The 27,970-nt window shown below is 39.6% G+C and overlaps 2 protein-coding genes across 2 annotated transcripts; both read left to right on the forward strand.

The window, feature by feature from the left end:
* The first annotated feature begins 2,312 nt into the window (after positions 1-2,312).
* On the forward strand, positions 2,313-11,678 carry LOC112264529 (integrin alpha-L-like). The gene is made up of 7 exons (XM_042302627.1): positions 2,313-2,482; positions 4,701-4,815; positions 9,263-9,360; positions 9,597-9,664; positions 10,040-10,154; positions 10,372-10,502; positions 11,438-11,678. The coding sequence occupies exons 1-7, from the start codon at positions 2,407-2,409 to the stop codon at positions 11,510-11,512; spliced, it is 678 nt and encodes a 225-aa protein (XP_042158561.1). The 5' UTR covers positions 2,313-2,406; the 3' UTR covers positions 11,513-11,678.
* LOC121838644 (integrin alpha-X-like) lies at positions 11,618-26,251 on the forward strand. Its single transcript, XM_042305347.1, is given in 26 exon segments — positions 11,618-11,635; positions 11,681-11,833; positions 14,982-15,117; positions 15,461-15,537; positions 15,788-15,911; positions 16,055-16,197; positions 16,427-16,567; positions 16,761-16,958; positions 17,079-17,209; positions 17,385-17,539; positions 18,060-18,226; positions 18,438-18,560; positions 18,708-18,778; positions 18,896-19,037; positions 19,458-19,556; positions 19,722-19,801; positions 20,035-20,112; positions 20,224-20,302; positions 23,504-23,611; positions 23,715-23,756; positions 23,878-24,003; positions 25,114-25,227; positions 25,330-25,359; positions 25,459-25,569; positions 25,666-25,908; positions 25,911-26,251. Coding segments are annotated over 26 exon segments (2,913 nt in total). The 3' UTR covers positions 25,935-26,251.
* The last annotated feature ends 1,719 nt before the right edge of the window (positions 26,252-27,970 follow it).

Genomic DNA, 27,970 nt, shown 5'->3' on the forward strand with positions numbered 1-27,970 from the left:
GCTGATTGGCCGGGCTTTATTTACCAGCAGGCCCGCCTGCTGGTTGTGCGGGATTGTTTGGTGTACACGTCTGTGTGTCACGTTTTTCCCATTTTCTTGGGTTTTGCTGGACTGTTTAAGTCCCCCGTGTTTGGGGTATTTGTTTTGGTGTGCGCCCTGTGTTTTGTGGGGTTGGCGTATGTACACCGTTTTTGGGCAGTAAAAAGTTTAGCACTACCCTGAACTCTCTGCTTCCTGCGCCTGACTTCTCACCCACTACACCCCGGACGTTACAGTTTCTAACCAGATCAGTAGAGCTGTTAATAATACTTTAGAGTCTAAGCCGAATAACACATTCATGAATGGCAATTAAAACAGTAAAAAAATGAATAAGGTTTTAAAATGTCTGTCCTATATCTAGGAGATACTGTATGAGACAGCTCTAGTTGTTGTTGTGTTTTTTTTACACATATTGAACCTCTTTTTTTGGATATGCACTAAACTACCTCCATACTTCTATTCATCTTTTAAACGGGTACTGGTTCTTTCAGATGAGTCTCCTGACACTTGTGGAGCTCATAGTGTTCTCCGTTTTACTCTATCTTTCCATAAAGTGGTCATACAAGCCAAATCGTCAATGCTACAGTCGTTTTTGTGACAAGACCAATTTTCAGGATGTTTCATGGTCTTACAAAAGCCGTTGTAGCTCGGCCACCTTCCACCACAGATGCAGAAGGCCGCCATAAGCAATTGCGGTGAATTTATACACAGCCCATGCAAAAAAAAACAGATATCTCTAGCTTAACGTGACTGATTTTAATGGAGATTTTTGTATTATGTTACATAGATTGACTCTTCCGGGTGTCAATAGACTCTAGAGGGTTTTAAGCCAGGATCTAGGCAGATCTGCAATTAATAATTTGCAGAAATGAGGCTTTTCGTTTAATCCATATGATTTTATATCGCTTTTCTAAAACCCAAAGACGCTACAATAAGCAACTATAAGGAAAGTAGAAGAGGAGGTGGGAAGAAAGAGACAACCCAAACAAAAACTTCTAGATGGTGTGTAGATAGTTCAAAACGGAAGTGAAATGTTGCAATCCCCAGAGGACATCCTCTGAACTTTGCACTCTACAACACACTGCAATAAGTCATGCACTGACAGTCCAAACACTGCTCTTTGTTCTTGGCTGTGGTGGAGAGTTTGGAATCTGATTGATCGCTTCTGTGGACAGGTGTCTTTTATACAGGTAACAAACTGAGATTAGGAGCACACCCTTTAAGAGTGTGCTCCTAATCTCAGCTCATTACCTGTATAAAAGACACCTGGGAGCCAGAAATCTTTCTGATTGAGAGGGGGTCAAATACTTATTTCCCTCATTAAAATGCAAATCAATTTATAACATTTTTGACATGCGTTTTCTGGATTTTTTTGTTGTCATTCTGTCTCTCACTGTTCAAATAAACCTACCATTAAAATTATAGACTGATCATTTCTTTGTCAGTGGACAAACGTACAAAATCAGCAGGGGATCAAATACTTTTTTCCCTCACTGTAGGGGGTTCCCAACACTAATGTAAGATTTCTTGTGTCATATTTCTTATATTTAACCTTATTTTGACAGGGAGTCATATTGTGACCAATGTCTCTTTTGCAGATGAGTCCTGTGTTACAAAGATACACACATCAAATATACGATGACATGCAAAACAGCACAAACAGCAAACATGAGGAAGTTTAAACATTTCACACTGTAAGTGCAAGTGTCAAACTGATGTCACTGCAAAGCCAAAGAGCACTGTGGTTAGAACAATTACCAACACCCTTCCTCTGACAGACTTTTAGAAACTAACTAACTATTTATTGTATTAGAGCAAATGTACATGTGGCAATTGGGACAAAATTTGATTCAAATTATTATGTGACATTGAAGCAAGGAGAATCTCAATCAAACTGGTATCCAAGAGTGTCTGAGGTTTGACAAAGTAACCTTTCTGGTTCTGTTACTAGGCCTATGTGATTTCAAACACAATCAATAAAACTCAAACTAGAATGACGTGAAATAAAATGAAACTCAACTGAATTGCCAAATAAGCTTTCTCGTGTGTTTGTTGTTGCCTCTGTAGTATGTACTCGATACCGGTTTCCTTGACAGGGTTCTCACATTTTGATACTTAGAAGTTATTCTCACTGGGGAAGTATAAAAGAAGGGGACAGGGCAAAGTACCAATACCAACCATCCAAAATAGCAAATTGCAAAAAAAAAATGTACATCCACTTTCTCACCCAAATGATAGTGATCCACCGCAGCTCCTTTTGGAGGGTGGAGACGCGTTTTATAAGAAGAGGCACGCATGAAACAAAGTGCAGGAAGACAAGTAAGTTTCATTTGCAAGGGTTGAGTGTTGCAATATTTTCCTTACTGCATGCTAGTGAACAAAGTGAAGGAGAAGATGTCCAGGCAGGGACCCCTCTCCCTGTTCACCTGGATGGGAGCCATGGGTAAGCACTGACTAACAGGATTTCACTCATCTTAATATTATCATCAGCTCAACTAGTAAAAACAAGTCAATTACTTTCAATACTACACATTTTAAATTGTAGTCTAGTTTTAGATTTGCAATTCCTGACTCAATCTTAGTCTTACCATGTTGAACTGTTCACGCCATTGTAATCAATAGACACACTTGAAGTATTGTAGAGGAGGATATGTTTTCAAAGTGGATGTTTAACTTGCACAAGGATCATTTATGTAAAAGAAAAGTTCCTAATGTTCCCATTTCCATCAGATCCCAATCAAATCTAATGCTCTAAAATGTTATTTACTTGTTAGATGCTTCATTGTCATTATTTTGGGAGCTTTTTAGAAAGCAGAACTAGTCATACAGTATCTGTATTTGTGGTTTCACGTCAATAACGGTAACCGACTTCCCCATTTTTCAATTTGAGGCAGTAGTTGGTTGGAACTGTAGGTCACTTAACCTTTTAAACCTAGATACAACTTTATTGTCGATTCATGGTTTTGAGACAGTCAATGATAAGCATGAACTATTGGCCATTTATCACACATTTTTCATGGTGAAAAAGTCAAAGAAGTTATTTACAAACATTCACTTTTGATGGCAGTTCTTGGTGAACAACAGTAGCCTATAGCACACCTATGTTCTGTCAAGAATGTTGAAATTAGGATTCCTCAAAATACGTTTGTGCACCTTCTCAGCCATGTGCACATATTACAGACTGAACCTTGTTTACACCAACGCCTGCGCCAGACTATGATCAGCTGGGGGCACTGTTTTTGATGCTATATTTCTAGTTAGCATATATATAATATATGCAACAAATCGTCCTCCAACATGGTTCTGTGGCAATGCACCACATAACCAATAAGCAAAGCATTAACAATGAAGGTTCCAACACACACTGGACCAGCGCCATTTATTTGGGCTGGATTAAACAATGATGGGGCCCAGGGCAAGAACGTCTTTAACCAACTGTTAGCCTAAATGTAATTCAGAACACATCGGCGCCACTGATATTGTATATTGTAACGATTTGGGAGAAGCCCAGGTAAAATGGAGACACGTTAATGCTCACCTGTGTCATCCAGATGATGTGCCAGCCCAGCGATTAGCTGTTTTGTGCGTCTCCGCGGTGGGAGCGACAACATTAGGACCATGGCCAGAGGCCAAGCACTCGGCCAAATTGATAACTACAGTCTCGTCACAATGTGCAACAACAGAAATGTATGAATTTACGTTAGTAAAAGTTCTGAATGGACATAGAGAGAATAAGCAAACTCACAAACATACCCGTCAAAAGGACCCAGCATTTAAAGCCACCAGCGCATTTCAAACACACGAGCAAATCACACTTCTACTTTCCTAACAACGTTGGCTAATAAAAACCTAGGCATTAGATAATGCTAAAACAATGTAGCCTACCAAATTAATTGACAAGGAAAGTTTGAAGGGGGAGAGAGACAGCTATGTGATAGTAGACCTTTATTGTGAAGGCATATATGATATTTAAATCTGTCTCTGGTGGATATTCTATGACCGGGATTGCATAGCACAGGTCAGGGGGTATGACAGCATAGGCCTGCGAATGATTGGTTAATATATGAATTACCCGAATTTGTAACATCTCTGTCTTCACTGTTCCCATCTTTCACAATTCACACTTCTCCGCTGGCATCAGCTCCACTGGCGTCTCTCTCTTCCCCTCTCCTCTGTCTATTGATAATAGCTCTTGTACGAGTTGCCTAGCTCAATGCAAGTCCCAGGAATAGCAATATATAGTTTGGTCACTTATTTTTGAGCAATTTTTCGAGCTAATATGGAGAAGCAGCTTGCTCTTGCTTCCTGAGGATAAAATAAGCTACAGGGTTGGCAATAAACTGGCGGGAAGTTTGACTGGCTAGAGCATGTAGCTCTGGTGCAGTAATATTTATATCAATAAATAACTGTATCCAAATCTGTATCCAAATCTTGCCCACATAGCGCCAGCACTGGTTTTCACTGACCACAATCTAAAATATGAAATTTTAGTTGTAGGGAAGATCGGATATCTACGATTTGTGTGAAATGCTGTTTTAAATGCTGTATTTTATTGTACATAGTGGATTAGGCCTACTAAACAGCTAATATCATTTTTATGCATCTAACCCAAATAGTTGTGTCTGTCATCCCATTGTACCCTTCTTTCTTTTCTTTGCCAGCTGTCTCTTCAATGGCTTTCAACATTGATGAAGCAAACCCCAAAATCTACAAGGGGGAGGAAACTGATTTCTTTGGTTACATAGTCCAGCAATTCATATCTGGCAAAGACAAAGGGCAAGTGTTATTGTTATCATCATAGTGAAAAATGCTAAGTATTATGTTACAAACTTCATCTGCAAAACAGTATCACATACCTGAGGAAACAAAAATGACCAGAAAAATGCACCTGTGCCTGCAAACATGCACTCTATACAGTTGAAGTCAGAAGTTTACATACACCTTAGCCAAATACATTTAAACTCAGTTTTTCACAATTGCTGACATTTAATCCTAGTAAAACATCCCTGTCTTAGGTCAGTTAGGATCACCTCTTTATTTTAAGAATGTGAAATTTCAGAATAATTATTCATTTCAGCTTTTATTTCTTTCATCACATTCCCAATGGGTCAGAAGTTTACATACACTCAATGAGTATTTGGTAGCATTGCCTTTAAATTGTTTAACTTGGGTCAAATGTTTCGGGTAACCTTCCACAAGCTTCCCACAATAAGGTGAATTTTGGCCCATTCCTCCCGACAGAGCTGGTGTAATGGAGTCAGGTTTGTCGGTCTCCTTGCTCGCACACGCTTTTTCAGTTCTGCCCACATATTTTCTATATGATTGAGGTCAGGGCTTTGTGATGGCCACTCCAATACCTTGACTTTGTTGTCCTTGAGCCATTTTGCCACAACTTTTGGAAGTATGCTTGGGGTCATTGTTCATTTGGAAAAACCATTTGCGACCAAGCTTGAACTTCCTGACTGATGTCTTGAGATGTTGCTTCAATATATCCACATAATTTTCCTTCTCATGCTGCCATCTATTTTGTGAAGTGCACCAGTCCCTCCTGCAGCAAAGCACCCCCACAACATGATGCTGCCACCCCCGTGCTTCACAGTTGGGATGGTGTTCTTCGGCTGCAAGCCTCCCCTTTTTCCTCCAAACATAACGATGATCATTATGGCCAAACAGTTCTATTTTTGTTTCATCAGACCAGAGGACATTTCCCAAAAAGTATGATCTTTGTCCCCATGTGCAGTTGCAAACCGTAGTCTGGCTTTTTTATGGCAGTTTTGGAGCAGTGGCATCTTCTTTGCTGAATGACCTTTCAGGTTATGTCGATCTAGTACTCGTTTTACTGTGGATATAGATCATTTTGTACCTGTTTCCTCCAGAATCTTCACAAGGTTCTTCGCTGTTGTTCTGGGATTGATTTGCACCTTTCTTACCAAAGTACGTTAATCTCTAGGAGACAGAATGCATCTCCTTCCTGAGCGGTATGACGGCTGCGTGGTCCCATGATGTTTATACTTGCGTACTATGTTTGTAGAGATGAACGTGGTGCCTTCAGGCATTTGGAAATTGCTCCCAAGGATGAACCAGACTTGTGGAGGTCAACAACCAAAAAAATCTGAGGTCTTGGCTGATTTCTATTGATTTTCCCATGATGTCAAGCAAAGAGGCACTGAGTTTGAAGGTAGGCCTTGAAATCCATCCACAGGTACACCTCCAGTTGACTCAAATGATGTCAATTAGCCTATCAGAAGTTTCCAAAGCCATGACATCATTTTCTGTAATTTTCCAAGCTGTTTAAAAGGCACAGTCAACTTAGTGTATGTAAACTTCTAACCCACTGGAATTGTGATACAATGAATTATAAGTGAAATAATCTGTCTGTAAACAATTGTTGGTCAAATTACTTGTGTCATGCACAAAGTAGATGTCCTAACCGACTTGCCAAAACTATAGTTAGTTAACAAGAAATTTGTGGAGTGGTCGAAAAACGAGTTTTAATGACTCCAACCTAAGTGTATGTAAACTTCAGACTTCAACTGTATATCCATAGCAATGTATTTAGAAATATAAATGTCTCTGTAAGCTCCAAAAGTTTTGGGACAGTCACATTTTTTGTTGTTTTAGCTCTGTCATTAAACAATGACTATGGGGTTAGTTTGAGTGTATCTTCATCCATGTCTGGGGAAGCATTTAGAAACTACAGCACTTTTTGTACATAGTCCCTCCTTTTTAGGGGACCAAAAATGTTGGGACAAATTCACTTATTCAATGCATTTGCAATGCATTTTTACACATTTTGCTACGTTACAGCTTTATTCTAAAATGGATTTTAAAAAATACTCTTCATCAATCTGCACACAATACCCCATAATGACAAAGAGAAACAGGTTTTTAGACATTTTTGCACAGTTATTAAAAATAAAAACAGGAATACCTTATTTACGTGATTATTCAGACCCTTTGCTATGACACTCAAAATTTAGCTCAGGTGCATCGTGTTTCCATTGATCATCCTTCAGATGTTTAGAGAACTTAATTGGAGTCCACCTGTGGTAAATTCAATCGATTGTACATGATTTGGAAAGGCGCACACACCTGTCTATATAAGGCTCTATAGTTGACAGGTCCCCAAGAACACAGTGGCCTTCATCATTCTTAAATGGAAGAAGTTTGGAACCACCAATACTCTTCCTAGACCTGGCTGCCAGGTCAAACTGACCAATCGGGGGAGAAGGGCCTTGGTCAGGGAGGTGACCAAGAACCCAATGGTCACTCTGACAGAGCTTTAGAGTTTTATCTCTGCAGCACTCCACCAATCAGGCCTTTATATTAGAGTGGCTAGACTGAAGCCACTCCTCAGTAAAAGGCACATGACAGCACATGGAGTTTGCCAAAAGGCAGCTAAAGACTCTCAAGACCATAAGAAACAAGATTCTCTGGTCTGATGAAACCAAGATTGAACTCTTTGGCCTGAATGCCAAGCGCCACGTCTGGAGGAAATCTGGCACCATCCCTACGGCAAAGCTTGGTGGCAGCAGCAGCATCATGCAATGGGGATGATTTTCAGCTGCAGGGACCGAGAGACTCAGATTCGAGGGGAAGATGAACGGAGAAAAGTACAGAGAGATCCTTGAAGAAAACCTGCTCCAGAGTGCTCAGGACCTGAGACTGTGGTGAAGGTTCACCATCCAACAGGACAACAACCCTAAGAACACAGCAAAGACAACACAGGAGTAGCTTTGGGACAAGTCTCTGAATGTCCTTGAGTGGCGCAGCCAGAGCCCGGACTTGAATTTTATCTAATATCTCTGGAGAGACCTGAAAATAGCTGTGCAGCGACACTCCCCAACCCATCTCCCCCGATTGGTTCTTCAGAGAAGAATGGGAAAAACTTGAATACAGGTGTGCCAAGCTTGTAGCATCATACCCAAGAAGACTCAAGGCTGTAATTGCTGCCAAAGGTGCTTCAACACAGTAATGAGTAAAGGGTCTGAATACATATGTAAAATGTGATCTTTACATTTTACATTTTTAATACATTTGCAAACTTTTCTAAAAACCTGTTTTTGCATTGTCATTATGGGAATTGTGAGTAGATTGATGAGAGGAAAAATAGATTTCATCCATTTTGGAATAAGGCTTTAAAAATATATGTATTTCACCTTAATTTAACTAGGCAAGTCAGTTGAGAACAAATTCTTATTTACAATGACGGCCTACACCGGCCAAACCTGGACGACACTCTGCCAATTGTGCGCCGCCCTATGGAACTCCCAATCACGGCCGGTTGTGATACAGTCTGGATTTGAGCCATGGTGTCTGTAGTGACGCCTCTAGCACTGAGATGCAGTGGCCTAGACTGCTCCGCCACTCGGGAGCTGTAACGTAACAAAATGTGGAAAAAGTCAAGGGGTCTGAATACTTTCCGAATGCACCGTATGTGTATTAAAGTAGTAAAAATGTTAGTACTTGGTCCCATATTCCTAGAACACAATGATTTCATCAAGCTGTGACTCTACAAACTTGTTGGATGCATTTGCTGTTCGTTTTGGTTGTGTTTCAGATTATTTTGTACCCAATAGAAATTAATGGTAAATAATGTGTTGTGTCATTTTGGAGTCACTTTTATTGTAAATGAGAATAGAATATGTTTCTAAACAATTCTACATGAATGTGTATGCTACCATGATAACAGATAATCCTCAATGAATCGTGAATAATGAGAAAGTTATACGTACAAATATCATACCCCAAGACATGCTTAACTCTCACCAGGTTAGCATTTTTTTTTAGGGGTTATGATATTTATGCCTCTAACTTGCTCACTCATTATTATTCAAGATTCATTGAGGATTATCCGTTATCATGGTAGCATCCACAGTAATGTGGAAGTGTTTAGAAACATATTCTATTCTTATTTCGTTTCTTAAATGATGTGAGCTGCATCCAATGCCCACGACTAAAGTGCATCAGTTATGCATACGTTGATGGAATGGAAATTCTGACTTGTGTTTCATCATATCACACCTCTGACAACATCCTGCTTTCTTCCTTCAACATGCAGCTGCTACTCTGACCTTAGTAACCAAAAGAAAGCAGATATACAAAAGTCATTTACCACATTGTCAGAAACATTATGCAACCATTCTTGATCTAAAGTTTGTCATATATACAAGAAGTGGATACAGTCTCATCTAAATCGACCAAACTAACCTTTCACCCACAGGGTAATGGTCAGTGCTCCATATCAGAAGAACGGATCTGGTGGAATCTGTAGATGTGCTCAAGACAGAACAGACTGTACAGACTGTTACACTCCTCAAGGTAGAGATGGAAGTTGATGATACACTATACTGTACTTACTGGACTGCAATTTAGAAAGGTGGTTACCTTAACAAAATGAATAATTATACGAATTATTAGAACATGTAAAACCTATCACGGTAACCATGGCTAATCGATATTTGTCAGAGTATTAAAATATTGCTGAAATGTCAACAAGGTCTTGAAAATGAGAAACACTAGTTGATTCTGCAAGTCTGCCTTTTGCCTTCCAACAGAAACTGACACAATCAAGTACATTGGACTGTCTATGGCTGGACAATCTACTTCCCCTCCAACATTCACTGTAAGATAACCAACAAACAGTTGTTTTGATCATGTTCTTGTTTTCAAATACTCCATGTGAGTGTACTGTATATATGTAATATATACTGTATGTTTGGCAGCATTTACATAGGCAGTCTATTTCTGAATTTTTCTTTACTAATTGGTCTGTTGACCAATCAGATCAGCTCCACCAATTAGTGTAAAAAAAACATATCAGAATTGGGTTGCCTGTATAAACCTGAATGACTTGCTTCACTTGAGTCATAAAACAATACCTCAGCTATCTAAAAATGATCATGGCAAATTCCTGTAACTCTGTCTTTGGAGATATCTGCGGTCCACCAGACAACCCATTATTGTATCACATTTACAATGATTTATTCTCCTCATTCAGGCCTGCAGCCCTGGTCTGGCACACGAGTGTGATGGGAACTCCTATCTGAACAGTATCTGTTATCAATTCAACAGCCAGCTCCAGATCACCTCGAACTTCACACCTGCCTTCCAAGGTATAACGGCGAAACTTGAAGACAATTGTTGATAATAATAACATAACCCAGGGGTTTTAGGTATACATTGACTGTTTATTCATGTCATGTTAAATTACATTAGGATTAGGTCACAAAATATTAATTGTGAATGATAAGATTTAGATTCCTGAATATGTAAAGAATGTTGTGAGTGTTATCCATCATATACATTTATGTAATTCACTTTCTCTTACAGAATGTACTAAGAAAATAGTGGACCTCGTTTTCCTATTTGACGGATCAGGAAGCATGACAAAGGATGAATTTGATAAGAACAAAGGTTTTATAAACAATATCATGACAACCCTAAAAAACTCCTCAATCAAGGTAAACTTCCCTTTAAATGTAATAACTTGAATCATGCTTGTGAGGTTGCTGAACATACATCTGTTTATCTACACTCTTAGAAGTAAAGGTGCCTAGAAGAAGCTTTTGGGTTGCCACCCCAGCAGAACCTTTCCAGTTCAAACAGGTTCCTTGAGGAACCCCTTCTGAAAAGGGACTTGGAGGAACCCTTGTGTAAAGGTCCAAACCGGAACCTTTTTGTGATGGGAGGAGTTACATTTTGAACCTTTTAATAATATATTGTAGTGGTGGCAGCCTATCAGATTGGAGGCATGGCTTATTAGAGGTGTGACTTTCAGACTTTTTGACCCCCAGTCAGCATAAATGTCATTCCTGTTCATCATGTTAAGTTTCACAATGCAAACCTAAATTCTTGAATAATTATACATATTATATATTTGAATATAATGTAAATAATATTATCTATTCTGTTTACATATAGTAATGAAGTGGCAACTATTCCCACTTTGGAAGAGCATAGGCTCTTGAGGAACACCTCTGTAAGCCTCATTGATGCTACAAAGATATTTGGGTTTCACCATCACAAGTGATGATAATACAGCAGAACAGATAAACAGGAGTGAAATTTACTCTAATAATGGGTGGCCTAAAAAATATATACATTATCTTAATGCCACACCCATACTAAGCCACACCTCCACTCCAGGGTTCCTCCACGAACCCGATGCTACATTGAACCATTAAAGGTTCCTCCAAGAACCCCTCAACTAACCAAAGGTGTAAATATGAACCATTGACTAGCAATGCTTCCTTGTAGAACCTCAGGGGTTCCTTGAGGATCTTCAGGGTTCCTCGAGTCACCACTAATTCTAAGAGTGTATGTGCAATACCCATGCATGTCGCTGCACGGAATGAAATCAGTATTAGTCAACTTTTCCTCTTTTTTTAAACCACAGTTTGCAGCAGTTCAGTTCTCATCAATAGCCAGGACAGTTTTCAACTTCAATGACTACCAAGAGGGAGAGCCTTGACTAATCTTTGGAAAGAAAAGCACATGTCTAATCTAACCAACACACATCAGGCGATAGACTTTCTTTTGTAGGTCACAGTTGAACATTATTAATCAGTTTTACTTGATGAACGGGGATTGTGGTGTAAGAAAGATAGCTTGATCTGTTGTTTGTATACATCTAATTCAGGAAAACATTTTTGAAAACCAAGCTGCCGGCGCCACCGCAGATGCAACTAAAGTACTGGTCATAATAACAGATGGAAATCCCAGTGATACTGATAAAAGGTTTAACTCTATCAACGGAAGTGATGACAAAAACATCATCCGTTTCGTTATTGGGGTAAGTCCTTAAAAGGGGAGAGTCTGTATCCCCCCAACACAACACCACACAATTGTATGACTAAATTAATTTGAAACTGGTTTTATTACCATAACTACAGCTGGTTGATCACTAGCCAATACATTTTGACGAGGAGGCATGCGCTCCTCCTAGTTGAAACGACCAAAGGCCAATGTATTTGCATCTCTGTGAACTTCAAGTGAAATGGTTTGAAAACGTACCTCAATCCAGGGATGGAAGATGTCGCTGTAGTCCTACAGTACTTATCCCACAACAATCTACGGTGAATGAAGAAGATTGAAACACAGCGAGATTTTTATTAAACTGCCTTGTTCATCCTCATGCTAGTTAGCTTGTTCATCCTCATGCTAGTTAGCTAATGCTAAAGCAGCATCTGATCAATTTGCCGTCAATTCTCGATTTACCTTCCATCCCTGGATTGAGGTACATTTTCGAATAATTTCACTTAAAGTTCACAGAGGTGCAAATATATTGGCAAATGGTCGTTTCGACTAGTTGATCACCAGTGTATACCGGTGTTAGTGCTTTTAATGTATGATTTCAATGTATGCTGCTTACATGTGTTTTCCCCAAATAATACACAAGCTGGGGAGGTTTTTAAAGCTGCAATGTATGTACCTTTTTGGGCGACCCAATCAATTTCACATAGAAATGTGTGTTTATAGATCTGTCATTCTCATTGAAAGCAAGTCTAAGAAGCGGTAGATCTGGTTGATCTGTTCTATGTGCTCTATTTTTATGTGTACACCAGCTTCAAACAGCTGAAAATACAATATATTTGTTAATGGAAAATATATTTCACAGCGGTTTGGATGGTACAATGATTCTCTACACTTCCGCGTTTTGTCACAAACTGAAATGAAGCGAACTATTAGAAATGGCAGAGCGATTTCTGCATAGTGCATATTTCACCTGTTAGAATCCTTTAACTTTGTGCTACATGCCACAGGGCCAACACACAACAAAGGCCATACTCTTGATCTCCTGCTGTCCTATGGTCTGAATATTGATAACTTGGAAACTATTGATGTGTGTCTCTGACCATCTCAGTATTGGTTTTAAAATGCTTTCTCCCCCATCTAAAAATGTGTCTGTTCCCACTCCCATCAATATCTCTACAACTGCTAGTAAATTTACCAATGCTTTTTAATCCTCTGCTAATGATCCTGTTGTGACATCACACTGATGATTTGCTGAACAGGTTCAATTACATACGGTATGTCAGGCTACGTTAGACTCAGCGACACCAGTTAAAACCAAGGATAAACTGTCTGCCAGAGTCTCACCTTGGTTAGATGACCACTCGTTACCCTTAAAAGGTTATTTAAAAATGTTATATCTTAAATGTAAAAAGTTTTTTTAAATAAATGCTGAACGTAAAAGGAAAGCCTGCTAACGTCAAGTATTCTATGAGATAATGAAGGATCTGATGAGAAATTACAATGTTGTGGTTAAAGATGCAAGAGCAAACTACTTATCTACCCTGATTTAGCAGACAAGATATGTTTATGTCCCTTGCCATTATTTTATATTATATGATTTTATAGAAAGTAGAATATAATTAAATTTAGCAAATTAAATAGAAAGGATATTTTTCCCATTCACTATAATTGTAGGCTAACTCAGATTTTTATTATAGACCAATTATGTACCAAGATATCTTAAATCAGTATTAAAAAAAAGCTTTTCTGCCATGTGTAATATGCAGTAGAAACAGTCATTATTTTCATAACGGTTTTTTTTTTTGGGGGGGGGGCGGGTGCATAAGCTCTAGTGTTTTGAATTAATCATCACCTTAGAAAGTGCTGTCCATTTCGTTGTGTTAAGACTTGGAAACAACATCCACAACAACTATGTTTTCCACTCAGTTTCAACCTGTTGTTGAACTTCTTTCTTCAAATTGATCAATCACAATGAGGTGAGTTTTAAAACAACATACTGTGTTCATTAGCGAGTTGGGTACTACTAACTCATGTCCAGAGTGCATAAGAGATTACTGTGACTCACAGTTATGTAGAGTTTTTCAGTGAGCATGGGTGGTTCAGTTTCATCCCCAACACCTATTTACTATGGTGTCCCTCAGGGATCCACTCTAGGCCCCATTTTTCACCCCTTGTACATGCTTCCCCTTGGTGACATCATCCGCAATCCTAACATTCCGTTTCACTGCTATGCAGATGACACGCAGCTTTGTTTTCCAATCAGACCCAGTGACCAACCTAGTGTAGCTACCATTCATAAGTGTCTTGTTGACATCAAATGCTTGACAATTTATCCGGCTCAACAATAAGAAATCTGAGGTTATTTTATTTGGCCCCCACCTGACCTCAAGCTGCATGTGAAGGTTGTCCAGACCCGCCTTTACGATATCATCTAAGAAATACATTGCCTTCCGTAATTTTTGGGATAGTGAAGCATTTTTTAAATTTGAGCTCTATACTCCAAAAGTTTGGATTTGTAATGAAACAGTTACTATGAGGTTAAAGTATAGATTATCAACTTCAATTTGAGGGTTTTTGTGTAAATATTGGCTGTGTCATTTAGAAATGACAACACTTTCTATACATACTGTAGTTCCTATATTTCAGGGTAACAAAAGTATTGGGATTGGATTGACAGGTGTTTCTGGTTAGTCAGGTGTGTTGCGTGACATCATTTGTGCAGGCACAAGAGAGCTGTCATTGTCTAGTCTTGAGTCTAGGCTTTGCGTTTGCCTTTGGTGGAAGGAGAATTAAGGATTCCATCTTTAAGGCTTGGTTAAGCCCCATTCCATTTCTTAGATATTTTATCTCCCTATGAACCAGGATGCAGCTTGAGATCCTCTGACAGGGCACTGTTGGCCATTCCAAGGTCCAGGTTGAATTTGTATTTTTATTCTCCTTCCTCCTGTTTATTTTCTTTTTTTTTGAATGATGTGAAGCACTTTGTTACTTGTATTAAAAAGCGCTATACAAATACAGCTGTTATTATTATTATTATTATTATTATTATTATTAGTAGTAGTAGTAGTTTCAAGGGTCCAGTCCAACTTCCCAGTTACGATGTGAATGTTTAAATATCATGCATATTGAAAAGGAAATTAGACTTCACTATAATTCCTGTCCTCAAGTGATATATTTCTTGGCAGGTCAAGAATGTCGATTTGACGAAACTAAAGTCACTAGCATCAAAGCCAAAAGAGAACAACACTTTCCTCATCCAGGATTACGACGGACTAAAAGGAATCCTAGACAATTTACAAAAAAAGATCTTCAACATTGAAGGTACAACTCCAGATTCAGTTGAAATCCCTTAGTACTGACTTACTTTACAGCAAAGTGGGGAGGCAGGGTAGCCTAGTGGTTAGAGCGTTGGACTGGTAACTGGAAGGTTGCAAGTTCAAATCTCCGAGCTGAACTAACTTTACAGGTCTGGACAAAGGTAAAATAAAAAGTAGCTGTCAATGGAGATTTGCTATTTGTAAAAAAATATATATTAAAAAAACTAAAGTGGAAATACTGGTCACCTCCTGATGGTATTTATTTCTGGTTATAACACCTTACTGAATACATTTCACAGTAGAAGTATTAATGTATCGCTAGTTATATCAGTGTTCCTATATTCTAGGTTCCAAGACTGCTCTGGCTGGAAACTTGACGAAAGAGATGTCTCAGAGTGGGTTCAGTGCTGTCTATGTTAATAAGGTGAGATACACGATAGTATGTCCAGTATGTTTTATCATCTTAAATGTTAATTTGTAATATGTATAAATTGTTTTAAAATGTTTACGACAATGCTTCTACGTTTTACTACAAATCCTTGTAAATTCTTAAATACTCATTTATAAATGTAATGACCACCATTGCAACTAGTTTGAAGACACAATATATAGTTAATCAATGCTTATTAAAAAAATGTCATACAATATGACCCAATGTTTTATTTCCTCTACAGGATACCTTGGTTCTGGGCTCAGTGGGGTCAAACAACTGGCGTGGATCTCTCTTTGAGACTGAGGGTCAGAGATCAGAGGAAAGGGAAATTCAGGACCCCACATTGGACAAAGACTCCTATATGGGTAATGGAACATTAAGCTCAAAAAAATATATTGCTCAAAAGTGAATTTGAACAAACAACTTTTTTCAAGGCTCCATTAGTTCAGATGTTTCAGAGAAGGGAGTGGAGTTACAATGTACCTACAGTTCTTTATTGTTCTTATAGGATACTCTGTAGCTGTTGGGAAGAAGAACCAGAACCTTCTATATTTTACCGGAGCACCAAGATCTGAACACATGGGACGGATCCTACTTTTCAACAAGGTTAACAACAACTGGACTGTGGCACAAAGATTGTCTGGAGAACAGGTTGGTGAACATTAGCTATTTCTGTAAGCAATGTGGTATATCAATCGAGTTCTACAAGAAAGCATGAAACCAGCTTTTGGGGTTACGTCAAAGGTTGAATCGCTACTCCCGTAGTAAAGAGGAACACAGTCCCTTTTTATGATTACTTATGAGTTCCATTTAACACCAGAGTGCTTCTTAAAACATTTCAAAACTATTTTTGTATGAATGTAAGTTTGGATTTTCTCAGATGGGCTCCTACTTCGGGGCAGAGCTGTGTTCTGTGGACATAGACTCAGACGGCAACACAGACTTCCTCCTGGTGGGTGCACCAATGTTTCACCAACCACCGAGAGGGGGCAGGATCTACGTCTACACACTGACTGATAAGGTGGGCCGAACTGTGAATCTCTGAACAACAGGTTCAAATGCTGCAATTTGTGGTTGAAAATGTTCATCAGGGACAACGTGATCTGGAAGCCGATATTGATTCATTTGGACATAAATATCCATCCTCTTCAATAACACTGCACAAAAAGACAATGTAATATGGATTTATCTTCATGTGATCTCTCCTTTTTTAGCTGGAACTGAGGATGGAGAGGAATGTTTCAGTGATGGCTCAGGGTAGATTCGGCTCCTCCATCTCCTCTCTCACAGACCTGAATGGAGATGGGCTGAAGGATGTAGCTGTGGGCGCTCCACTTGAGGACAATCACAGGGGGGCCGTGTACATCTACCTGGGTGAAAAGCTAAAGGGGATCCGTCCTGAATTCAGCCAGGTGAGACAGACGAAGATGGAAATCGTTCAAAAAGGCTCTTCATGATCAAAGAAAACAGACATCCCTCCTGGGATATCAATATCAAGGCCTTTTCATGAAATGTTTGTCTTCTTACTGCAGCGCATCTCAGCTGCGAGGATGAGATCTAAGCTCCAGTTCTTTGGCCAGACGATTGATGGGAAGATGGACCTGGGTGAGGATGGACTGACTGATATCGTAGTAGGAACGCGTGGCGCAGTTGTCGTCTTGAGGTACGAGTCCAAAAAAAGGATAAGAAAAGACAGCTGGTTTAAAAGAACAGAAAAAATATCCCACTAGTGTGGGATCTGCACTGAAAGGGGACTGCGCTCAATGAGGTGTGGGCGGTGCTACCCAACATCGTACAATGTAGGCCAATATCACTGTCTTTATCTCAATCCCTCACAGGTCCCGACCGGTCCTCAGCGTCTCTGCTCATCTCCACTTCCATCCCTCGGAGATCAGCACTGATAACTTTGACTGTCTGGCAAAAGAGACCATTTCCCCTGTGGTGACTCTGACAGCCTGCTTTAACATGGCAGAGGCAACAAAGAGTAAAGCTGGTAAGAACTCTCAGAACTTTTGGAACACTGATGGCTTTGTGCTTTCCAACATAAATCATGATCTGAGACCACATAATTGTGGCCTTGGTGGTCTAGGCCGGAGCCTCGGTGCATAGCTAAATTACTGACCTCAATACGTGGGTCTGGGTCTCTTCCTAGTCTGAAGACTAGTGGAGGCTGCTGAGGGAAGGACGGCTCATAATAATGTCTGGAACAGAGCAAATGGAATGGCATCAAACACATAGAAACCATGTTTGTTACCATTCCACCCATTCCGCTCCAGGCATTACCACAAGCCCGTCCTCCCAAATTAAGGTGCCACCGACCTGTGGTGAAGACCCAGATGAAGTCCAAGTGTATCGAAAGGTTGGACCTCCGTCTGGATCTGGGTCACAAGAGTTAAGGTCTTGACTCCATCTCTGCCTTCTACTTTAATGGTGTTCATCAGCAGGCAACCATGAGGTTCAGAACTTCTCTCCCTGATAAGGAAGCCATTTCAGACTCTTGTGTACCTTTCCAGCGGTGCTGAGTGCAGGGATGAACGTCTCCTACACGCTGGATGTGGATCCAGTGAGACAGAGGAGCCGAGCCTTTTACAATGACACGAACAAAGGGGCCAGAAGTCTTCTCTCTACTGTGGAGCTGAGAAAGGAGCGGACCTGCTTCAACCACTCAGTCTACATGACAGTAGGATCAATGAGAAACTGTAGCTATGCAACAATACAACAACCATAATGTCTCTCGTAAGGAGGGGATTTAATGAGTAACATTAACTTGTTAGGTTGTTGAATTATTATTGAATTGTTATTGTGTATTGGTCTTATTCAGTGATGAGAAGAATGAGGGTTTTTCAGGACTATGGATAGGGAAATGAATGCCACATTTTATTTTCTTCCAGCAATGCGTGATTGACACATTATCGCCCATAATCATCCAACTTAAATTTTCTCAATCTGAAAGCCAACAAGAGGGTTGTACTGCCATTCTGAATACTGACAGTCCTGCAAAGGCTGTGGTTGAGGTACGAGGATACGTTCTGGGTCTGACTAAAACCTGTTCACTTACAATGATCAACAGTACTAGCATTGACTGTGGACTGAGTATTGTAATTTAGCCAAAGACCTGTGAAAACAGGTCATCTAAACACATTGTCTTGAATTCATCACAGGTGCCCTTTGAAAAGAACTGCAAAGAAAATGAAACCTGTTTGGCAGAGCTTGAGGTAGACTTCAACTTCATGTAAGTGTCTGATAAACAGAGGCCATATAAAGTAACTTGTTTGTAACTATAACGATTACAGACTGCTCATCAAAAAAAGCATGTTTTCTGACTGTACGGTCTTGTCTCTCTTATCAGCACATCAACTTTATTAGTGGTGGACCAGAGTTACTTTAATGTGACTATAAGACTGTCCAATCACGGGGATGACTCCTATAACACCAGTCTAACCCTCCTCTACCCTCCTGGCCTCTCATTCTCCATGATGCATCTTCTGAAGGTAATACCGACACCCCTCCATCTATTGTGTAATTCATTCTGATGTTTTCTTCTTGATCTCATCTAAACCAGTGTTATTCAAACCTGGAGACCCAAAACATGTTCAGCCAATCAAGGGTGAGATGATTAGTTTATTCAGGGGTGTTCCTCCTGGGCTGGAACAAAAGCTTGCCCTGCTCATCTTGTGGGTCTGCAGAACCAGGATAGAAGAACGTTGATTCAAACATCAGTTTGCCGCCAAACATTTAAATGTTCCCTACATGTGCTAATTATTAATACAATTTTGCAACATATTAAGTGTTGAATGTATTAATTCCTTAAGCTGTTAACAAGCTTGTTTGTTTATTTTACACTATGTCAGTGACTCAGATGTACAAACTGGAATTATTTACACACTTGAAATGGTGTCTGTATTCCATAGTCCACAAGGAGAACGGTGTTCAGCTGTGGTGGTCTGGAAGATGAAATGGACAGAACTACATGCACTGTCAGCCTCCCTGTCTACCGTAGTAAAACTACAGTGAGTGATTACTTAATGTAGATAAACCAGTAAATAATGCTCAAATAATGCTCAACTGTCAATACACTGCTAAAGCTTTTAAAATGTTGTCCTTAGATGATAAAGATGTGACAAATCAGTAACGTCTTTATTTTTTCTTCTCAACGATGCCATCTTCCTTTTCAGGCTGTGTTCACCAGTAAATTCCATATTTTGAATACATACAACTGGAACGACACAATGGAGATGACCGTCATCGGCCTGAGGTAGAAATCTGCTTCCATTGTGAACATGTTAGAGCAGCAGCTAGATGAGATTAGAATCAGTCCAGGAAACGCCCTTCATTTCCCCATGTTGTCGAAGTATTGAACAAAACATTGCTTAAAACTAAGATCTAGTTTAATACAACCGCAATACCTTCTACTCAATTAGCTGAAGGACTTCATAGCATTCCATTAATGTACACAAAAAATGCATTTACCTTTGCTTTTGTTTACAGCGACAATGGAAACTCAACCAATAGTTCCCTAACCCGGACCATCCCTGTTCAATTTGCAGTTGACCTGGTAGCAAAAGCGTAAGTCTTTACAAGCCTATACTTGACATTTTGTTTGAGAATGACTCCATCAAGTTAATTGAATAAAATCAAGGTGACTTGTGTATCTTGTTGTTGTTGTTGTTGTTGAAGCCTTCCCCAAGACTCCACCACTCACATGACCTTTACTCTGGAGGACACATCACCTAAAAGACTGGTGAATGTATATGAGGTAAACAATCAGCTGCTATTGCTGTGACTGATCTTGAAATTGTGATTCACTCTTACGCGAGGGACATTTTTTCTGATGCTTTACACTCTAAAAACAAAACATACTTTTACTGTTACTCAAGCCGTTTAAATGCATTCAATAATCCAATTAGTGTGAATACTCTGATTAATATAATAGTTTGAACATTTAAATGCATTGCAAAAATAACAATTTCCCTTACAATCCATTTTACATGGACAGCTGAATATCAGGCTACCTGATGGGACTTCTGTCACAAATACGTTCTATCCCAGTGATCATATCATGTTTTGGAAGCATAAGCAATAAGCATTTTTCTACGGCTGGCATTTTTCTACGGCTGGCCATGCTTTCCACCTGGCTACCCCTACCCCGGTCAACAGCACTGCACCCCCCACAGCAACTTGCCCAAGCCGTCCCCATTTCTCCTTCTCCCAAATCCAGTCAGCTGATGTTCTGAAAGAGCTGCAAAATCTGGACCCCTACAAATCAGCCGGGCTAGACAATCTGGACCCTTTCTTTCAAAAAATTATCTGCCGAAATTGTTGCCACCCCTATTACTAGCCTGTTCAACCTTTCGTGTCGTCTGAGATTCCCAAAGATTGGAAAGCCGCTGCGGTCATCTCCCTCTTCAAAGGGGGGGACGCTCTTGACCCAAACTGCTACAGACCTATATCTATCCTACCCTGCCTTTCTAAGGTCTTTGAAAGCCAAGTCAACAAACAGATTACCGACCATTTTGAATCTCACCATACCCTCTCTGCTATGCAATCTGGTTTCAGAGCTGGTCATGGGTGCACCTCAATGGGTGCACCTCAGCCACGCTCAAGGTCCTAAACGATATCTTAACCGCCATCGATAAGAAACATTACTGTGCAGCCGTATTCATTGATCTGGCCAAGGCTTTCGACTCTGCCGATGAGGATGTGGTGATTGACAGACTTGACAGCCTTGGTTTCTCAAATGATTGCCTCGCCTGGTTCACCCTCCAGGCAAGCTTCAATGCCATACAACTCTCCTTCCGTGGCCTCCAATTGCTCTTAAATACAAGTAAAACTAAATGCATGCTCTTCAACCGATTGCTGCCTGCACCTGCCCTCCTGTCCAACATCACTACTCTGGACTGCTCTGACTTAGAATACGTGGACAACTACAAATACCTAGGTGTCTGGTTAGACGGTAAACTCTCCTTCCAGACCCATATCAAACATCTCCAATCCAAAGTTAAATCTAGAATTGCTTCCTATTTCGCAAAAACAAAGCATCCTTCACTCATGCTGCCAAACATACCCTTGTAAAACTGACCATCCTACCAATTCTCGACTTTGGCGATGTCATTTACAAAATAGCCTCCAATGCCCTACTCAACAAATTGGATGCAGTCCATCACAGTGCCATCCGTTTTGTCACCAAAGCCCCATATACTACTCACCATTGCGACCTGTACGCTCTCGTTGGCTGGCCCTCGCTTCATACTCGTCGCCAAACCCACTGGCTCCAGGTCATCTACAAGACCCTGCTAGGTAAAGTCCCCCCTTATCTCAGCTCGCTGGTCACCATAGCATCACCCACCTGTAGCACGCGCTCCAGCAGGTATATCTCCCTGGTCACACCCAAAACCAATTCTTTCTGTGGCTGCCTCTCCTTCCAGTTCTCTGCTGCCAATGACCGGAACGAACTACAAAAATCTCTGAAACTGGAAACACTTATCTCCCTCATTAGCTTTAAGCACCAGCTGTCAGAGCAGCTCACAGATTACTGTACCTGTACATAGCCCACCTATAATTTAGCCCAAACAACTACCTCTTTCCCTACTGTATTTATTTTATTTATTTATTTATTTTGCTCCTTTGCACCCCATTATTTTTATTTCTACTTTGCACATTATTCCACTGCAAATCTACCATTCCAGTATTTTACTTGCTATATTGTATTTACTTCGCCACCATGTCCTTTTTTGCCTTTACCTTCCTTATCTCACCTCATTTGCTCACATCGTATATAGACTTGTTTCTACTGTATTATTGACTGTATGTTTGTTTTACTCCATGTGTAACTCTGTGTCGTTGTATGTGTCGAATTGCTTTGCTTTATCTTGGCCAGGTCGCAATTGTAAATGAGAACTTGTTCTCAACTTGCCAACCTGGTTAAATAATGGTGAAATAAAATTTTAAAAATAAAAATTTTGATTCTGCGTGTGCAAAATATGAGAGACACCTTCCTCAATTCGTTATGGCATGGACTCTACAAGGTGTCGAAAGCATTCCACAGGGATGCTGGCCCATGTTGACTCTAATGCTTCCCGCAGTTGTGTCAAGTTAGATGGATGTCCTTTGGGTGGTGGACCATTTTTGATATACACAGAAACCTGTAGTGTGTGAAAAACCCAGCAGTCTTGCCGTTCTTGACACAAACCGGTACACGTGACACCTACTACAATACCCCATTCAAAGGCACTTTAATCTTTTGTCTTCCCTATTCACTCTCTGAATGGCACACACACACAATCCATATCTCAATTGTCTCAAGGTTTAAAAATCCTTTAACCTGTTCTCCTCCCATTCATCTACACTGATTGAAGTGGATTTGACAAGTGACATCAATAAGGGATCATAGCTTTCACCTGGATTCACCTGGTCAGTCTATATCATGGAAAGAGCAGGTGTCCTTAATGTTTCGTACACTCAGAGTATAAAGTTTGTATGCACATTTTTTGTTGCTTATGACCTTGCTCATGCTTAATTTGCTCATGACCTTACGCCTAGTAAGATCATCAGAGAAAGGTGTTCACATGACTAATGCTAAACTGAGCATTGCCATTATTAGTTTAATATTTAATTATTAGTGTGCATATAAACATATTCTCTGTCCACTGGAGGATGGTGGCACCTTAATTGGGGAGGACAGGCTTGTGGCTATTGGCTGAAGCGGAATCAGTGGAATGGTATCAAATATGTCAAACACATGGTTTCCATGTCTTCGATGCCATTCCATTTGCTCCGTTCCAGACGATATTATGAGCCATCCACTCAGTCGCCTCCACCGTCTCTGTTGCCCGAGGCTTGCTCTTTTGGGGGCTTAGGTATATGTTTTGTTACATGTTCTGTGACAAATGCCTTTGTATAAAATCTCAATATAAATGTTATTGTTAGGTTGGTTGATTGAATGTGTCACTGTTTACAGGTGCAGAACTTTGGATTTAAGTCTGTACCAGTCACAGTCACCTTCACTTTCCCAACTAAGCTTGAGCACAGATTTGAAATGAAGGACTACGAAATATCTGTCTTACAGGTAAAACTGTTCACATTTCCTACAAAAATGCTGATGTTTTACTGCCACAATTTCTTTCAATAGGAAACAACCTAATACAAGTTTCCTTTCTTTTTCTTTGAAGAACCACACTCAATGTGGAAAGGTTATCAATTCACCAACAGAGGTGAGTATTCAAATATGGCACTCACTCTTGACATTGTTGGTAACCGATCCAATCAGGTTACAACTCAGTATAGTAAATCATGTTACTGAAACACACATTTTGCTTCTGGCTGTGTTTACAGTACTGCTCTCCAGAAAAATACTGCAAGTCCATCGAGTGTGAAAGTTTCCTTTTGGAGAAGTTTTTGACAGTTACATTTGTGCTGTCTGGAAATGTTTCCTTCAAGGACCTCGATCAACATGCAAAGGTCTGTATACAGCCAACTTTAACAAATAATGGTAAAGAGTAACAACATGCTAATAATTAAGACTTTGAGACAGCAAACATCCCACTTTAAATCTTTGTCATATTTATTATTCTTTAGCACGCTACACCCTTTAAGCTTGAAACGCCATTCAAACTTTTAAAAGGTGCAGAGTGGTAAGGACCAGTGTGCTTGCATACAACCTATTGATATATATTATACTTTTTAAACGATTGAGCTTTTTGTCCTCCATCCACTTCCATGGGATTTCTTCAACAGTGTAAAGGTTCCATTGTTACAGACTCCCATGAATTCCAAGATTCTATTATACAAATCGAGAGATACAGATGTCTTAATAACCTCATCAACTTCATTCGTTAAGTTAACTTCCCACTGTTGACTACGCAATGCAAGAGATGTGGCAAGTAGCCTAGTAGTTGTTGAACTTTTTGAAGGCTTTTCAGTGGTCTTCAATGTGCAAAATCATACTGCAATAGTCTTCATTGCAAAAACATCATAAAAAGGCATCTGATTGTATGATATAAACTTGAAGCCCCCTGCAAAAGACCAGGGACATGAACAAAGAAGTATGACGTAGAAAAGCGTCACTTGCCTGGCTTATTATCTGACACATCAGCTACTTCCCCAAGAACTTAGACAAACACTTAGAGGGTGTGACATTCTTGGTCTACTTCTCTGCTTTTCAAATCTAAAATCAGAACAGATATCTACCTATCAAATGATGCAGCTTTGTTAGTTACTGCATTGACTGCACACACTTTTACAAACAACTGACATTTTGACCATTTTCCGAGCATTTTATACCACAACTTAGACATTATTACATATGGGTCTACTACTTCTCTGCTATTTAAATCTGAATCACACAGCTGTTCTAATAAGCACTACTTTTAGTTTGAACTTTGACACATCTGCCGTTTTGACCACTTTCCCAACTAGTTAGACGAAGCTCGACGTTTTTGTCTAACTTCTCTGCTATTTAAATCTGAAATCAGAACACTTCTTCTACTACCACAAAATGCTTTTAAAGAATTGAAGCAAGGCACACCATTTTATTTAATGTAGTTTGTCTAACAATATCTCACTCTACAGAGCTTGTCATTGCCAAAAAAATTCACTGGGGACAGAGAAACAGTCAACTTCATCAGTTTTGTCAAATTCGGCTATGACAAAAAACGATATGCCCAGACAGCGAGTGACCCAGGGGTAAGTTTCATGTAAAAACCTTTTCTTCAACAAAGATACAAATATTTCTTGAGCAAAGATTGACAAAAGCATCAATTTTGTATATATTTCTTTGCTCATTAGGACAACTCTACAAGCTTCCACCAAACACAGGTAATTCCGTTTGTGGAATTAAACTGATTTACTGTATAAGAATTGTTTTTAAAATGCTTGTTCCATCGTCACTCATGATCTCAAAATGTATTCCTCCAGATTGATGTCCAGGCTGAGATCATCATTCATCCACAAAGAGAGCTGATACTAGGGACAGGAGTTGGAGTAGGACTCTTTCTCCTGATCATCATCACAATGGCCATGTATATGGTGAGTATCAATGATGCGACGGAACCTTTGCTTCTGCATTGTAAAGGACCAACACTTTGATTCATATTCTTCACATTGTTTTTCCTTTCTACTCAGCTGGGATGTTTCAAGAGAAAAAGGCTTGTTGATAATGCACAGGAAGATGAGAATGAAGGGAAACAGAGGGAGCAAGATGACGCTGTTCAGCCTATAACAGAGAAAAAGCTAGAGCCTGAGAGTGAGCCTGAGAGTGGAGCAGTGGAGTCAAATTCTCTCCTTGACGACAGTCAAACAGAAAACAATGGCTTCCCCACTTGTGAGGCGGTAGGGGAGGGACCAAAAGAAGAACAGGATGTGTCAGAGTCAGAAGCAGGCTGATGGAGTAGAGAAACGCTTGACGCCACTTCCATATGCAAGGGACTATTTTATAGCAGGTTAGGAGAACTTACGCAGCAGGTTAAGATAATTGACGTAGCAGGTTAGAGAAAGGAGTAGAGGTCCAAGCAAAAAAAAAATTGTTAGATTAATATAGTCTGTCCTGACCACAGAACCACGCATGTCACTCAATATGTGATTAAGTCTGAAATACATTTTTTTTAAATACATTACCGTTCAAAAGTTTGGGGTCACTTAGAAATGTCCTAGTTTTGAAAGAAAATAAAAAATTTTGTCCATTAAAATAACATCAAATTGATCAGAAATTCAGTGTAGACATTGTTAATGTTGTAAATTACTATTGTAGCTGGAAACAGATTGTTTATGGAATATCTACATAGGCGTACAGAGGCCCATTATCAGCAACCGTCAGTCCTGTGTTCCAATGGCACGTTTGTGTTAGCTAATCCAAGTTTATCATTTTAAAAGGCTAATTGATCATTAGAAAACCCTTTTGCAATTATGTTAGAACAGCTGAAAACTGTTGTGCTAATTAAAGAAGCATTAAAACTGGCCTTCTTTAGAGTAGTTGAGTATCTGGAGCATCAGCATTTGTGAGTTCGATTACAGGCTCAAAATGGCCAGAAACAAATAACTTTCTTCTGAAACTCGTCAGTCTATTCTTGTTCTGAGAAATTAAGGCTATTCCATGTGAGAAATTGCCAAGAAACTGAAGATCTCGTACAGCGCTGTGTAGTACTCCCTTCACAAAACAGCGCAAACTGTCTCTAACCAGAATATTAAGAGGAGTGGGAGGCCCCGGTGCACAACTGAGCAAGAGGACAAGTACATTAGAGTGTCTAGTTTGAGAAACAGAAGTCCTCAACTGGCAGCTTCATTAAATAGTACCCACAAAACACCAGTCTCAACGTCAACAGTGAAGAGGCGAGTCCGGGATGCTGGCCTTCAAAAACAAGGACATTTCTAAGTGACCCCAAACTTTGAACGGTAGTGTAGATGTTTCATGGACATTGATGTTTGATAAAACGTGACCAAAGTGATTCAGTATTATACATATTATATACTTTTTCAATGTTTATGTCAAGGTAAACAATAATTTCTTTGTATTATTGCTGTAATGTCATTATTTAAAGTGCTATGTTCTTACTAGAGAAATGTACATTGGCAAAGAGCTTTATTGTTTCATGCGTTTCACATTATTCTGTAAGATGTACACTATATTTACAAAAGTATATGCACACCCCTTCAAATGAGTGGATTCGGCTATTTCAGTCACACCCGGTGCTGACAGGTGTATAAAATCAAACCCACCGCCATGCAATCTCCATAGACTAAAAATTGGCAGTAGAATGGCATAACCGGAGAGCTCAGTAATGCATACCCATAACATGATGCAGCCACCACCATTTCTTGAAAATATTACGAGTGGTAGTCAGTGATGTGTTGTGTTGGATTTTTTGCAGTATTACTTATCTGCATTATATTTCAAACAGGATGCATGTTTTGATTTTTTTTCTGTACAGGCTTCCTTCTTTTCACTCTGTCATTTAGGTTAGTATTGTGGAGTAACTAAAATATTGTTGATCATCCTCAATTCCCTCATATCACAACCATTAATAATTAAACTGTAACTGTTTTAAAATCACCATTGCCCTCATGATGAAATCCCTGAGCAGTTTCCTTCCTCTATGGCAACTGAGTTAGGAAGGATGCATGTGTCTTTGTAGTGACTGGGTGTATTGATACACCATCCAAAGCCTAATTAAAAACTTCAACATGCTCAAAGGGAAATTCAGCATCTGCTTTTATCATTTTTACACATGTTCCAATCGGTGCCCTTCATTATGAGTCATTGAAAAATCTCCCTGGTCTTTGTGGTTGAACACAGAATGAGTCCATACAACTTTTATGAGATTTGTTAAGCACATTTTTACTCCATAAATCATTTAGGCTTGCCAAAACAAAGGGGTTGAATACTTATTGACTAAAGACATACATTTTCTACAAACTTCCACTGACATTATGG

Source organism: Oncorhynchus tshawytscha, linkage group LG02, assembly GCF_018296145.1.
Source record: "Oncorhynchus tshawytscha isolate Ot180627B linkage group LG02, Otsh_v2.0, whole genome shotgun sequence".
Taxonomy (NCBI): Eukaryota; Metazoa; Chordata; class Actinopteri; order Salmoniformes; family Salmonidae; genus Oncorhynchus; species Oncorhynchus tshawytscha.

Excerpts from the sequence above, each read along its gene's own strand:
- LOC112264529 (XM_042302627.1), top strand. The coding sequence starts at position 2,407 with ATGCTAGTGAACAAAGTGAAGGAGAAGATGTCCAGGCAGGGACCCCTC. Across the intron at positions 4,816-9,262 it reads ATATCTGGCAAAGACAAAGG|GGTAATGGTCAGTGCTCCAT; the intron begins GCAAGTGTTATT and ends TTTCACCCACAG. Across the intron at positions 10,155-10,371 it reads CTTCACACCTGCCTTCCAAG|AATGTACTAAGAAAATAGTG; the intron begins GTATAACGGCGA and ends TTTCTCTTACAG.